General features: G+C 45.4%; 2 protein-coding genes and 1 long non-coding RNA gene across 9 annotated transcripts in view; 1 reads left to right on the top strand and 2 right to left on the bottom strand.

Moving 5' to 3' along the window:
* Positions 1 to 298: 298 nt before the first annotated feature.
* tepsin (TEPSIN adaptor related protein complex 4 accessory protein) lies at positions 299 to 9,231 on the bottom strand. Of its 3 annotated transcripts, none has more exons than XM_021581272.2 (14): positions 9,100 to 9,210; positions 7,130 to 7,228; positions 6,666 to 6,738; positions 6,429 to 6,520; positions 6,143 to 6,236; positions 5,954 to 6,021; positions 5,785 to 5,866; positions 5,393 to 5,464; positions 5,093 to 5,281; positions 4,755 to 4,944; positions 4,537 to 4,650; positions 4,331 to 4,409; positions 4,080 to 4,214; positions 299 to 1,868 (listed from the first exon to the last, which is right to left on the bottom strand). In XM_021581272.2, exons 2-14 carry the CDS (start codon positions 7,166 to 7,168, stop codon positions 1,167 to 1,169), a joined length of 1,929 nt encoding a protein of 642 aa, XP_021436947.2. In that variant the 5' UTR covers positions 7,169 to 7,228; positions 9,100 to 9,210; the 3' UTR covers positions 299 to 1,166. The 3 variants fall into 3 exon arrangements, with proteins under 3 accessions (XP_021436947.2, XP_036816611.1, XP_021436948.2); XM_021581273.2 differs by lacking the exon at positions 299 to 1,868 and adding an exon at positions 2,414 to 2,625; XM_036960716.1 differs by lacking the exon at positions 7,130 to 7,228 and having other exon boundaries at positions 9,100 to 9,231.
* The window catches only part of LOC110502943, a 21,192-nt gene continuing 13,170 nt past the window's right edge, over positions 7,372 to 15,393 (top strand). The window contains exons 1-3 of one of the 2 annotated variants that reach the window (XR_005039235.1): positions 7,372 to 7,669; positions 9,124 to 9,230; positions 9,324 to 9,406. This is a non-coding gene — a long non-coding RNA (uncharacterized LOC110502943). Of the gene's footprint in view, positions 7,670 to 9,123; positions 9,231 to 9,323; positions 10,256 to 15,393 lie in introns of those variants that run through there. The other variant, XR_002470397.2, reaches the window with a different exon arrangement.
* The window catches only part of LOC110503021 (putative sodium-coupled neutral amino acid transporter 10), a 53,070-nt gene continuing 49,190 nt past the window's right edge, over positions 11,514 to 15,393 (bottom strand). For all 4 annotated transcript variants that reach the window (XM_036960710.1, XM_036960712.1, XM_036960713.1 and 1 more), the window contains 2 exons: positions 13,671 to 13,808; positions 11,514 to 13,539 (listed from right to left, as the gene is read on the bottom strand). In XM_036960710.1, the coding sequence (XP_036816605.1) occupies positions 12,857 to 13,539; positions 13,671 to 13,808 (821 nt within the window). In that variant the 3' untranslated portion in view covers positions 11,514 to 12,856. The remainder of the gene's footprint in view (positions 13,540 to 13,670; positions 13,809 to 15,393) is intronic.

Below are 15,393 nucleotides of genomic sequence, written 5' to 3'. Positions count from 1 at the left end.
GTTTTCAATCAAATTTAAAACACATGCAACAAATGTGAGCTGGTAGATTAGTCAGCCCACACTGGAGAGGGGGACATTTGATTCAAAACATTGCAGTGCCATGGTCCCCTGGGGAGTTGAATATTAGGCTGTGTTTATACAGGCAGCTCAAATCTGATATTTTCAGAGCTGATGTGATTGCTCAAAAGACCAATTAGTGAAAAAGGATCAGAATCGGGCTGCCTGTGTAAACGCAGCCCTAGTGGCATATCCAGAGACCAAAAAACTACTGAACAGATAACACATTTCTGACAAGGGAGGAATTGCAGTGAATCAGATTCATTTATTTAACGCCTGTAGGGCGGGGTGCTGCTAATGTTATGTAATGGCCCACCATGAAAGGCCTTTCTTCTACTTAGTGCTGCAACAAAAATACAGCAGGTTTTATTCTAGTCACACAGTGGTGCAACAGCATGGCTTTAGTTGAAATAGACACAGTATCACCACTGAATGTACCAATATGCTTTCAATCTGTCGTATACTGTAGCGCTCTGACCAACAGACAGGACATAGAGAAGGACAACTCCTTGTTCAAACATTACTTCATTATATTTCACTGAGGTTTTGGCAAATCGTCCATGCAATCTACAACCAGTCCCATTCCTACTGAATGTGAATCAAGAGTAGAAATAAAACACACTTGTGAAATAACACTCAATGTTTATATTTAAGGTAGTAAGAAGGGCACCTAGTGCCAGAGAAGAGCGGAAGACACATCCCACTGGGCACAGATGTCAATTCAACATCTATTCCACGTTGGCTCAACGTCCTTTCAATGAAATGACGTGGAAGCAATGTTGATTCAATCAGTGTGTGCCCAAGTGGATTACTCTAACATAAAATCATTGTAGTGCAAAATCCTGAGTCAAAGTAACCATTAACTAGCTCGTGAAAATTACCTCATTTGTTAAACATAACTCTGCAAACTGAACATACTCCAGGCATACTGTGTAGAGTTTTTACCTCTGGGGATTATGGAAATTAAGTTAATATTACGATTCACAGCAAACATTGCATACCTTCAGGACTGGGAGCTGGGCACCCCTGACAAATTGTAGTCATGTTTTCAGAGCAGAGATGCCTATGGTGCCAGCATGATCCTAAACATTCCTGTTCTGTGTTGGAGATCAGAGGTTAAGGAAAGAGAAGGCTGATTGGCTGCTGGTGGACGTGAGGTTGTACGTAGGCGTTGTATCGCTGTCATCGACACAGAGTAGCGGTGTGTTTGTAGGGGTAACACTCAGACACTCCCTCCCGTCTCTCTTTTCCACCTGAAGCTGCAGATCTCCATTCCTCTCTGTAAGGGTTGATGGACACACAGATGTCCCTCTGGCCACCAGCTCCATGCCACTGAACAAAGAGAGTCTACCCCCACAGGGCTGCTCGATCTGGGGGTCTGTGACTCGGAATGGGTCCCTCTCTGTCTGGAGCTCTGAGTCTTTAACTGTAACATTTGAGGTGAGCTGGGTCTCACCAGTCCTAAACCCAATCTGACTGTCCATGAACTCTTCATCCTGATTAGCAGACCCTCTCTCATCATCAAGGTTGAGATTTAGTAACCTCTCAGATGTACCCCTTTGGGCCCAGCCCAGGTCAGGCAGGGGAGGGGGTTGAGCTTGCCCCCCAGGTGACTGCTCAGTCCCAGGGTCTCTCCCTCTGTGATGGTTAAAGACTGTGATGTCACCTGGGCGTGTTGGCAGTAGCAGTGCGGGACTTGTGGGAGTGGGGGGCTGGTCCGAGGAGGATAGAGGAACACCATTGGCTGCTGCTGCATCACATCCGGCACCAATGATTGGCCCGCCCATCAGAGCCTTAAACTGACGAAGGATCTGGAAGGCAAAACCATCCTTTTTTACAATGCAAAACGACATAGTGTATATACCAAGAGTCAACCATCGTAGATCATCGTCTTCGATTATAACACCCAGGCTCATCACACTCTGCCTCTCTGGTGTTTACTTATTATTAAAGGTTCGATATGCAGAAATCACCCTGCCATTCCCTGGTTGCTAAAATTCTAATAGTTCGCTTCATTTCAGTTTGTGACAAAACAAGCAATATAGTGTAGAGAATCATTGTTCCATGTAAGCTGCTGTGAGCAGGTTGAGAGTTTCAAGTTCCTTGGTGTCCACATCAGCAATGAACTATCATGGTCCAAACACACCAAGACAGTCGTGAAGAGGTCACGACAACACCTTTTCCCCCTCAGAAGAATGAAAAGATTTGGCATGGGCCCCAAGGTCTTCAAAAGGTTCTACAGCTGCACCATCGAGAGCATCCTGACCGGTTGCATCACTGCCTGGTATGGCAACTGCTCGGCATCTGACCTTTAAGGCTCTACAGAGGGTAGTGCGAATGGCCCAGTACATCACTGGGGCCAAGCTTCCTGCCATCCAGGACCTATACAATAGGTGGTGTCAGAGGAAAGCCCATAAAATTGTCAAAGACTCCAGTCACCCATGTTATATACTTTTTTCTCTGCTACCGCACGGCAAGCCTTCAGAGCATCAAACTAACACACAGGTCCTTTCTCAGCTCCTGTCTGCCTGTGGTGGAAGCAGTCACACACTTCCCATAAACTGCAGCCTGAGGAGAACAAGATATTCAGAAGTAAGTATTTTGATAAGATTTTAGAGTGACTTCACTGGTTAGAATAGATGAATCTATGGTCCAAGTAATTTCTAGTCCACACTCAGTTTCCTCTTGATTATTCCCTAAGAGTCCCCATAGCAACATCGGGGGCCACTGGCACCATGCATAACAATTGAAGCCTAATTCCTTGGCAGGCAATTCCTGTCCTTCCGAGTTCTCCCACTTACATACAGTACATCACCAAAAGTATGAGGACACCCCTTCAAATGAGTGGATTTGGCTATTTCAGCCACACCCGTTGCTGAAATGTGTATAAAACCGAGCACGAAGCCAGGCAATCTCCATAGACAAACATTGTCAGTAGAATGGCCTTACTAAAGAGCTTTCAATGTGGCACCTTTTCAACAAGTCAGTTCGTCAAATTTCTGCCCTGCTAGAACTGCTCCGGTCAACTGTAAGTGCTGTTATTGTGAAGTGGAAACGTCTAGGAGCAACAATGGCTCAGCCGCAAAGTGGTAGGCCACACAAGCTCAAAGAACGGAACCACCGAGTGCTGAAGCGTTAAAAGTCGCCTGTCCTCGGTTGCAACACTCACTACTGAGTTCAAAACTGCCTCTGGAAGCAACAGGAGCTTCACACAAGCCTAAGACCACCATGCGCAATGACAAGCGTGGGCTAGAATGGTGTAAAGCTCGCCGCCATTGGACTCTGGAGCAGTGGAAACACATTCTCTGGAGTGATGAATCACACTGGCAGTCCGACAGATGAATCTGGGTTTGGCGGATGCCAGGAGAATGCTACCTGCCCGAATGCATAGTGCCAACTGTAAAGTTTGGTGGATGAGGAATAATGGTCTGGGGCTGTTTTTCATGGTTCGGTCTAGGCCCCTTGTTCCAGCAATGTTGCAATATTTTGTGGAAAGCCTTCTTTTTATTTATTTTTTACCTTTATTTAGGCAAGTCAGTTAAGAACAAATTCTTATTTTCAATGACGGCCTCAGAACAGTGGGTTAACTGCAGTGGGTTAACTGCCAGTTCAGGGGCAGAACGACAGATCAACTATTTAACAGATCAACTGTCGTTCTGTCAGCTCTGGGATTTGAACTTGCAACCTTCCAGTTACTAGTCCAACGCTCTAACCACTAGGCTACCCTGCCGCCCCTTCTCAGAAGAATGGAGGATGTTATAGCAGCAAAGGGGGGAGACCAACTCCATATTAATGCCCATCGTTTTGGGATAAGATGTACGACGAGCAGGTGTGAAACCAAAAGTAAAAAAGACGCAAGAACGGAAAGCATAGAAATAGCACACAGAACCGATTTACCGCTTCGTAGACTTGCTTTCAATGGGAATGAAATATCTATAACTCATTTCTATTTGAATTTGGTTTAGTCGCCCAAAAAGTTACATATTGCAGCTTTAAAAGGTAATAACTAGACTATGTGTTACCTTGATGGTCTTGTTGGCTACAGGCCCTGGAGGTCCCTCACTCAGCTGGACCAGCCTCCTCTGGGTCACCCCGAAGATTTGCTCCAGAGACAGCAGATCAGACGTCATGAGACAGGCCACAGCACACAGCGCCCTCTGGTGGGAAGGAGGGAAGCAGCACATTCACACATATTTGAAATTTGATGTTTATTTTTCAAGAGAAACCTGGTCAAAATAGCAGCACATTCAAGACACATGTATATTGACTCTACCATCTGGGCAGTCTGTGACGGGTCCTGCAGTCTGCGAGAGAGCAGCTCCACCACCACCTCACAGTTCAGAGTGGAACACCTGGCGACAGATGGGAGGGAATTAAAACATCCCAAAAAACACTGGACAAAAATCAAGGTGAAGGCAGACTGGAACAAAGGTCGAAGCCAATGCTCTAATAACATGCAACCTATTGGTCTGTACTGACTCCTTGATGAAGTGCTGGTTCTCCTCTCTGGACAGGAAGACCTTGGAGCCCTCAGTCATCCTTCTGATCAGCGCCATCTCCTGCCCACAGTCCCCTAACTGCATAGCCTCCACCCTGACAGAGAAAGGTGGATGGAGGGAGAGAGAGGGAGACTCAGCATGGTTGACTCATTTAGTATTTTGCTGGTAAAGACTTTTTATATCATGTAATATTTCCACCGTTCTGATAGGTCTCCGGAGCTCTCCCTACTGGCTCCCGATTGGCTCCCGGTGCCACCCGAATTGCTGCTACCGCCCCCCGAGACCTGGCAATGGTCTGCGGTCTCCTGACAGGAGTTGTGGGAGGAGCTATGGCTGCTGTCAATCTCCTCCCAGCCCCCACCCACCTGCCCTGGACACCGCTGGGAAACTAAGAGTAGGGGAAGAGAGAGAGGGAACAGGCCAGGATTTTGAGAGAAGTACAGGCGAAGAAGGCTTTCAGTCCTGTCAAACATATGTAACAACTATGTAATAAAAGCCTAACGATCTAATCAATATAACAGCTGATTTAAAAACACCTTTGGGTCTGTGAGGAGGCACAGTGTAGGCACATGCTGGCACTGCCACCTCTACGGGGCCCGAAGGCGCCACCACCGCCCGGTAGTGGTTGTCATGGAGTCGGATACCCTGGTGTTCCATCGGGGGCAGGACGGCACTGGCCACAAACTCAGTAGCCTTGCGGATCTTGTCCATCAGGGTCTCACCGCCTGCCGGAAACAGGACGTGATATGGATTTGACTGGGTGTATTTAAAATCTATTCAAACAGGTCCACTGAGCCACATGAAACAAAAATGGTGGCCTTGTTGCTGCCACCTACTTGTTGTGTTCTTCCCTGGGCTGTAGCCAAACCCCTGCATTCTGGATCCGTGGGCAGACTCTGACCCCATCCCTGGAACAAAAGACCTCAACGATAAAAGACAACCATTGTACTTGTGTGCCTGCCTTTCCCCACTCTTCCCATCCACTCCCTCTTTTCCACCTGTCTCTTCCTCACTCCTCCCTGCTTCTTTCTTCTTCTCCACCCTCCCTCCTTTTCTCTTCCTCAATATCTCAATCAATCTCCCAAGGATTGGTTTAACTTGATTGTAATTGAGGTCACATCCATTCATTCAGTAGCCAGATGTCTGTCATTAGTAGCAGTATTAGGTCAGAGATTGTTTGTTAACTAATAAGAGAGATACACATGCAATAACAACACAATGTACTCACCCATGTTGGCCATGGCTAGTTTGCATGGAGACGTGCTGCTCTGGTGAGAGACTGTCTCTGTGAAGAGTAACCTGGCTAATTCCTGAAGACCGATAAAGACAGAGAGTTTGTGACTTTCAAAAAGACGCATTGGGGGATAGTAATTGTTTTCGACATTGTTTTGGCTCACCTGTGCCGTGGCCCTCACTTTCTGGTACATAGCGGTGCCATGGATGGGGTCAAGAGGACCACTGTAAACTGATATTCAGCATAACACACAGATTCAGTATAACACTCATAGCTCTCCGAAACCCTACTGTCATAAAGAGAAGGATGAAATGGAGACACTGAGATGCATTAGTGGCCACCATCATCTCACCTGAGGCCTGCTGGATGAAGGTGGAGTTCCGTCTGAGTTCCGTCAGAAAGTGAGGTGATCCGTGACCACAGAGATGGACGAAGATCTTCAGAACCTGGAAGGACAGAAACGATGGAAAGGGAAGAGGCACAGGAGGAACAGATGAATAGCTGATATGATATATGGTGAAGATGCATTCTTCTACATGATTCCTCTTCAGCCTCAGTTAACAAATCAAGGTCAAATTCAGTGTTTGGGGGCCTCTTAATGCAGCTGAAAGCCTGGTAACCTGGCTAGCTGAGCTCACCTTTATTTTGACATGGCAGGATTCTACCTGCAGCCTCTCCAACAGGTACTCCAACAGGCACTGACCACACCCAGTGGACTCCTGGGAGATTTCTGCAGCACCAGGAGGGTAAAGGATACAAACTGTACTGTATTTTGGTTGACATTGAAAAGAATAGTATCTCACTACATGATCTTTAATATCAGAACACAGTACTGTATCAGCACACAGTGGGAGGTGATGTGGATAAAAGGATACTTCCGATGTCTTCAAAGAGGTAGCCAGGACAGGGCTTTTCGTCATCTGCTGTTGCTTTCATCAGAGTGGGAACCTGAGAGGGTAAGAGATCATGCATGGATTGGCCAACAGATGAACACCAGAATAGACCATTTAGCTAGGATTTGTCATTTTATGTTTGGGTTTATAGCGAAAAGCACAGGGTGGTGGGTCCAGCGTAATACACTGTGGGGAGAAATCATACCAATTGACAATAGCGTTAAAGTCTTATATACGTCTGATCATGACAGACGATTTCTGTCCTGGGAGTGTGATATCATTTCATGTGCTAGCATGCTAACGTTAGCTAACTAGGTTGCTGTGGTACAGTAAACAGTGGGCGTAATGGGATTTACAAAACAATGTACTGTTCCCCCATAAAATGACATATACGCATTATATCAAAATGTTATTTGCAAGTGTTTATATAGGAAAATAACACCTACTTTCTGAAGGAAAGATAGTCGTTCCATGAATGTTGCCATGATTTTGCAATAACTGGAGGCTACACATCTCTTCCTCGGGACAGACAACGAAGGCGGGGTCTACAATGACAGGTAGCCAATCAAACAACTATGGGTAGTACTCATACGATACCATTGGTCCAATGCTTTTGCGTAAGGGTAACCATTGGCAAATCAAAAAGTCCATAATCCATATTGCCTTAACAAATCACGTTCGTAGATTGCATGCATGTAATTTCCTGATTCAGGGTCAACAACATGGCGCTGTCCATGGACTATGTCATCAAATGGTTTGAGTGATATTTTCCTACGAGTGCCATCTATTTCTATGATACTTACTTAATATTGTACAAGAGCTTATGCAGAGGCATTAGATCGTTATTCAATTGATTGTATTCGTCGTTTTTTTTTCCATCGTCAAAGACTATTGATCAAGTGTCCACCTATTGATCAAACGTGTGGACTCGCAGTCGAGAGAGGATGAGATGGTTTCCAGAGCTGTTTCCCCAGTGTACTGGTGGGGTGCGTATGTAGCTACCTAACAAATATGGGCACTGTAGCCATTCATAATCCAAAAGCATCTATACCTCAGTGGTCATCATACGCTACATGACCAAAAGTATGTAGACACCTGCTCTTCAAACATCTCATTCCAAAATCATGGACATTAATATGGAGTTGGTCACCCCCCTTTGCTGCTACAACAACTTTCCACTAGATGTTGAAACATTGCTGCAGGGACTTGCTTCCAGTCAGCCATGAGCATTAGTGAGGTTGGGCATTGATGTTGGGCGATTAGGCCTGGCTCACAGTCAGCATTTCAATTCATCCCAAAGGTGTTCGAAAGGGTTGAGGTCAGGGCTCTGCGCAGTCCAGTCAAGTTCTTCCACACCGATCTCAACAAACCATTTCTGTATGGACCTCGCTTTGTGCACGGGGGCATTGTCATGCTGAAACAGGAAAGGGCCTTCTTCCAACTTTGTGGCAACAGTTAGGGGAACAGCTTCATCTAGAATGTAATTTGTATACTGTAGTGTTAAGATTTCCCTTCACTGGAACTAAGGAGCCTAGCACAAACCATGATAAACAGCCCCAGACCGCTATTCCTCTGCAATATGCCTTCAGGCAAGTAGCGTTCTCCTTGCATCCGCCAAACCCAGATTCATCAGTCGGACTGCCAGATGGTGAAGCGTGATTCATCACTCCAGAGAGCGCGTTTCCAATTGTGGTGAGCTTTACACCACTCCAGCCGACGCTTGGCATTGCGCTTGGTGATCTAAGGCTTGTGTGTGGCTGCTCGGCCATGGAAACCCATTTCATGAAGCTCCTGACGAACAGTTATTGTGTTGACATTGCTTCCAGAGGCAGTTTTGAACTCGGTAGTGAGTGTTGCAACCGGGACAGCGGTCCCGTTCTTTGAGCTTGTGTGGCCTACCGATTTGCGGTTGAGCCGTTGTTGCTCCTAGACATTGCCACTTCACAATAGCACTTACTGTTGACCGGGGCAGTTCTAGCAGGGCAGAAATTTGACTAACTGGCTTGTTGGAAAGGTGGCATCCTACGACGGTGCCACATTGAAAGTCACTGAGCTCTTCAGTACGGGCCATTCTACTGCCAATTTCTGTCCATGGAGATTGCATGGCTGTGTGCTCGATTACACCTGTCAGCAGCGGGTGTGGCTGAAATAGCCGAATCCACTCATTTGAAGGGGTGTCCACATACTTTTGGTGATGTACTGTATGTAAGTGGGAGAACTCAGAAGGACAGGAATTGCCTGCCAAGGAATTTGGCTTCAATTGTTATGCATGGTGCCAGTGGCCCCCGATGTTGCTATGGGGACTCTTAGGGAATAATCAAGAGGAAACTGAGTGTGGACTAGAAATGACTTGGACCATAGATTTATCTATTCTAACCAGTGAAGTCATCCTCTAAAATCTTATCAAAATACTTACTTCTGAATATCTTGTTCTCCTCAGGCTGCAGTTTATGGGAAGTGTGTGACTACTTCCACCACAGGCAGACAGGAGCTGAGAAAGGACCTGTGTGTTAGTTTGATGCTCTGAAGGCTTGCTTTGTTACAGCTGTGAGTGGCATATTACAGGGGTTTCATTGTACATTTGATCAAATTGTCTGTTTTTGATGTATCAATTTACTTTATCATCAAATTGTCTTGCAGGCCAAGAAGTATCTTCAACACAACCAGGCAATGGACCCAAAGTCCCCAGCCCCCCCCCCATGTTGTATCTTCAACACAACCAGGTAATGGACCCAATGTCCCCTCCATGTTGTATCTTCAACATAACCAGGCAATGGACCCAATGTCCCCCCCCCCATGTTGTATCTTCAACATAACCAGGCAATGGACCCAATGCCCCCTCCATGTTGTATCTTCAACATAACCAGGCAATGGACCCAATGTGCCCCCCATGTTGTATCTTCAACACAACCAGGCAATGGACCCAATGTCCCCCCCCCCATGTTGTATCTTCAACACAACCAGGCAATGGACCCAATGTCCCCCCCATGTTGTATCTTCAACACAACCAGGCAATGGACCCAATGTCCCCCCCCCCATGTTGTATCTTCAACACAACCAGGCAATGGACCCAATGTCCCCTCCATGTTCCATGAACATCATATAGTACTGTATCAGTAATGTGCTGGCAGGTGCTGAAAGACTTCTTGTCTCACCTGTTTAAAATTGGTTCCAGGGGTAATGCCAGGACAGTGTTTGGACAACACTTTTCAATAATGCTTTAATGCATTAATGCATTAATGCTGTGTACTAACATGGAGCCCACTACCGAAGACTTGTAGGACTGTTTCTTTATAATATAATGTCCTTTATGGCTCAGCTGGTAGAGCATGGCGCTTGCAACGGCAGGATTGTGGGTTTGTGTCCTGGGGTCACTGATACGTAAAAGGATGACTCAGTCAATTTGGATAAAAGCGTCTGCTAAATGGAATATTGTTATGTAAATACATGTGTATGGGGTCGCTTTTGTTCATGTACACAACACACATTTTGACAACTGAATATTTTGCACATTTTCAAAAAATACAATGAGTTGAAAGCTTTACAGAAAAATAAACTCTTATTCTAAAGAAGTCATGAGCAGTTATGAAGCCACTATTGATGTCCTCTCTCTGTGGAGTCCATTTCATTCTCTGTCCTTATAGTAGTTACAGCACAGTGCACCATTGTAGAAGTCAAAGCCACTGTTTCAAATGCTACAAAAACAGAGAGATGACAATTAAATTCCATAAATAAACCACCTCTACAAGTATTCCAGTATTTTGCCTTACATTGTCACTGCTAGAGAAGCCACTTCATAGGACAAATTCAGACAGGGCTAAGGAAACTTACATTTACATCTCAATACAGTTACTCACTTTGGCCCACTCATTTCACTGCAAGTTACAATAAAAGGCACAAAGCAGTGGCACACACACACACACAGGATATGACTAAACAAAATAACCACATTACTTTAAGTCGTGGAGAATAGAACCAGAACATGGAATGTAGAACCAGTGTTATGGATTCAGAACTCCTTTGTGGGTAAAACGTTTGGGAATTGTACATTACACTGAGTGTACAAAACATTATGGACACCTGCTTTTTCCATGACAGACTGACCAGGTGAATGCTATGACCCCTTATTGATGTCACTTGTTAAATCCACTTCAATCAGTGTAGATGAGACAGGTTAAAGAAGGATTTTTAAGCCTTGAGACATGTATGTGTGCCATTCAGAGGGTGAATGGGGTATGGTAGTAGGTGCCAGCCGCACCGGTTTGAGTGTGTCAAGAACTCCTATACTGCTGGGTTTTTCACACTCAACAGTTTCCTGTGTGTATCAAGAATGGCCCACCACCCAAAGGACATCCAAGCCAACTTTACAACTGTGGGAAGCATCCCTCTGGGGTGCTTTTGACACCTTGTAGAGTCGAGGCTGTTGTGAGGACAAAAGGGGGGGGGGGGGGGGGTTGTTGCAACTCAATATTAGGAAGGTGTTCTTAATGTTTTGACCAGTCAGTGTAGAAATAAGGCTACACTATACAACACTACAGTAGCAGTTTGTACTCATCAAAATGGAAGTCTGGTTTAAAATCGAGAGGAAAATGTAAGCAAGGAAGCTAACCGATTTATCCTTAATTAAATGTACTATGAATGTTTTCCAAAAATATTATGTAAAAAAAAAAGCAGCATGAGAACATTTAACTACGTTCAGAAAATAACATATACACTATTTACAGCTCACAATAACTAACATACATTTCAAAGGGCTTAACAAAAGCACTACAGTAACAAAAACAACCACAAGTAATCTCTACAGAGCCAAAACGAAAACTCCACATCATCTAGAAGTATCAAGGGATTTAAAGTGAAACGCAGCCATTGGAAAGCCGGATAGGTGGTGCATTGCTCTCTCACACACACAGGACAGAAGGAAACTTGGCATGTGGTATTGCATAGCTTAACATATATTACAGTAGAGCATTGAGCTTCTTAATAAAAAAAAACTAAAATAAGTTAATATTTACATACAAATATATTTTAAATAGATTTATGGCAGCATAATACAGCATATTATTATAGAATAGTCTACAATATATTTGATCATTGCTACAATATCTTTATCATCACTATATCTGCAATGTCTTCTGGAATCATGGAAGGAGCATGCTAAAAAAAAAAACATTCCTATTTGGTAGAAGAACACAGACTAGGGTCAAATGAAGACACACAGGCAGCCCAATGCTGATCTATCTTCAGCCAATAAATGGTATTTTGACCAATCAGATCTTTTGCCAATAATTGGTAAAAAGCTCAGAATTGGGTCACCTGTGTAAACGCAGCCAGAATGTTCCCTATAACAATCAATGCACCTCACACACTCACAATCCTCCTGTACTGGTCAGGTATTATGAAGACAGGTGGTAAGGCAGAGTGTGATCCATGGTACATGACTGTGTGTGGGAGTGAAAGAATGTGTGTTGTGAATAGTATGAACGCGTGTATAATGACCAACTGTACGTGTGTGTGTGTGTGTGTGTGAGAGAGAGAGAATAGGGTGTGCACATTCCAACCAACTCTATGCGAGTGTTTGTGTAAATAAAAAGGACTTGCACAGTCCAACCCAACTGTCCGTGAGTGTATGTTATACCGTATTCATGTGAGTGTATACCGTTACCCACTCCCAGTTACTCGTCTCTCTCAAGCTCAGAGGTCTGTTTTATCTGGCGTGTGTGTACCTGTGCCCCGAGTAGCGGTGCCTCCAGGGCTGCATGGAGATCCCACCCCCTCATGTCCAAGAAGGGCTCCAGCCCCGGCACACCCCTCCTGGAACCCCCAGCCTCCCCTACCCCCAGAGCTCTCCTCCTCCTTCTCAGGTCCATGTCTCCTTGGTCCCTGGCCTTCTCCTGGACCTGGCCTTTGTGGGTCTTCTCTTCAACAACATCGCTGGAGTCTGACTGGACGGTCGCCCTCTCCTTCAGGTCCCGTCCACTCTTCTTCACAGCCCCTAGTCCTTCTCCTAATCCTGGTTTGACAGGTCCTGGCCCGACAGGTCCTGGCCCAGCTGCAGCCAAAGCCTGCTCCTCCCGGGCCTTGATGGCGCTCTCCAGCTGTGCCAATTTCTCCTTCTGCTCCTGGTCCTTTTTCTCCTTCTCCGCTCTCTCCATCACCTCTCTCTCTGTCTTCTCTCACTGGATCCTCTCTCGCTCCGCTCTCTGCCTCTCTGCTCGCTCCTTTTCCAGCCTCTCATTCTCTATTCCCTCCTTCTCTACTCTGGATTTTTCGATCTCCTGCTCTCTCAACAGTTTCTCCCTCCTCTCCCTATCCAACCGTTCCTCCTCCACCCTCCCCTGCACCGCTCTATCAATCCTCACTTCCTCCAGTCTCGCTTTCTCTATCCTCTCCTTCACCTTGTCCACTACCTCCACCCCTCCTTTAACTACCCCGTCCTCACCTTTGGCAGGTGGCGGCTGGGCTGGTTCTACCTTAATCCCCTCTGTCACCTTCTGACCCAGCGGTACTCCCCTAGCCCCAAGGTCCCCCTCCTTAGGGGCCTCCACCTCTGCCCCTGCCACGATTGCTGCCTCAGCCAAAACGGGCCGTTTAGGGACCTCCAGAAGTACTTCTTGTTTGGCGATAACAGAGGCAACCACTTTGAAGACCTGCTCTTCTGCACTCTTCTCCACAGGGAGGACCTCATTGTGGGGCTGGATGTGAGGCTCGGCCCCTCCGGCCTGTGGCGCTCCAGCGGGCTCCCCAGGCTCCATGGTGTCTGAGGCCAGGGCAGGACCACCTTGAGCTGGGTCTTTGGGTTTGGATGCGCCCCCCTCCTCCTGGACCCCCTTCTCTGCATTGGCCTCTGGAGCTCCATCTGTCGTATTACAAAGATCGTTATTTACTTTCCCTTTTAATAACCAAACAGTTGAATTACTCAACACTTAGATACACATCACGATATAAAGACAGAACACGTATGAGTGTGCACACGCTGTGCGTCTGTACCGGTCTTTCTGGGGTGCATCTCCTGGTGTTGTTCCTGTATGACAGCCAGTAGTTTCTCCTGCTGGTCCAACAGCCTCTTCTGCTGCTCCTGCTGCTCCTTTATAACCTGCAGCAAAGCAGCATGGTCCAACTGACCCTCTATGTGGGGGAGACAGGGTTACAACACACCAAACACACACAGGGGGAGTCAATTACAAGTGGGTTGGGTTGAATATACCATTCACAAATCATATATTTGGAGGTATTGGAGGGAGAAAGGGTATTCGATTTATCCAGACAAACAGTATAGGGATGTGTTTAAGGGTGGGGGGGGCTAGCGAAGGGATAACTCAGTCAAATTAATGTTGGGTATGGTTGCTACAAACAACAACAGTTTGGACAAGGTGTGTGGGGGGGTCCTGTGTGAGAGGGGGTGAGGTGATTTAGAACTTGAGGGTTATGGACATTTGGGTTAGGGGGACACAGAATTAGAAAGGTGAGTGACGATGTGAATACAGGGAGTGAGAGAAACACTTTGAACACGCTAAACAAACATGAGTTATCTATCCAAAACAGAGATGTATGGATAAACCACTACTCCAATCCTTTTGTCTCTATAACAAAGAACAAATAGCAAAAACATATACATGATCAAATACAAATCTTAGAATCAACTATTAAAGACTACCAGATTCTCCAATTACATTTATTGAACTACAGGACAAAATACAAACCCTCCAACCCCAAAAGGTCTGTGGTGTTGATGATATCCTCAATGAAATGATAAAATATACAAACTACAAATTCCAATTGGCTATAATTAAACTTTGTAACATCATCCTCAGCTCTTGCAACTTCCGCAATATTTGGAACCAAGGACATATCACCCCAATCCATGAAAGTGGAGACAAACTTGACCCCAATAACTTCCGTGGGATATGCGTCAACAGCAAACTTGGGGAAATCTCCTGCATCATCAACAGAAGACATTTCCTCAGTGAAAACAAAGTACTGAGAAATTGTCAAATTGGCTTTTTACCAAATATTCACCCTGCACACCCTAATTGACAAACAAACCAAAACGAATGCAAAGTCTTCCCATGCTTTCTTGATTTAAAAAAAGCTTAACACAATTTGGCATGAGGGTCTGCTATTCAAATTGATGGAAAGTGGTGTTGAGGGAGAAAAATACAACATTGCGCGCTTAAAATGGGCAAAAAAACACATTTCTTTCCACAGGGCTGTGGGGTGAGACAGGGATGTACAGTACCAGTCAAAAGTTTAGACACACCTACTCAATCAAGGGTTTTTCTTTATTTTGACTATTTTCTACATTATATAATAATAGTGAAGACATCAAAACTATGAAATAACACATGGAATCATATAGTAACCAAAAACATGTTAAACAAATCCAAATATATTTGAGATTTGAGATTCTTCAAAGTTTCCATGACAACAGCTTTGCACACACTTGGCATTCTCTCAACCAGCTTCATGAGGAATGCTTTTCTAATAGTCTTGAAGGAGTTCCCACATATGCTGAGTACTTGTTGGCTGTTTTTCCTTCACTCTGCGGTCCAACTCATCCCAAACCATATCAATTTGGGTTGAAATCGGGTGATTGTGGAGGCCAGGTCATCTGATGCAGCACTCCATCACTCTCCTTCTTGATCAAATAGCCCTTACATAGCCTGGAGGTGCATTTTGGGTCATTGTCTTGTTGAAAAACAAATTATAGTCC

Source organism: Oncorhynchus mykiss, chromosome 23, assembly GCF_013265735.2.
Source record: "Oncorhynchus mykiss isolate Arlee chromosome 23, USDA_OmykA_1.1, whole genome shotgun sequence".
In the NCBI taxonomy this organism is placed as follows: Eukaryota; Metazoa; Chordata; class Actinopteri; order Salmoniformes; family Salmonidae; genus Oncorhynchus; species Oncorhynchus mykiss.
Note: the sequence above shows the minus strand (reverse complement) of the source record. Positions and strands in the feature narration are given on the sequence as shown.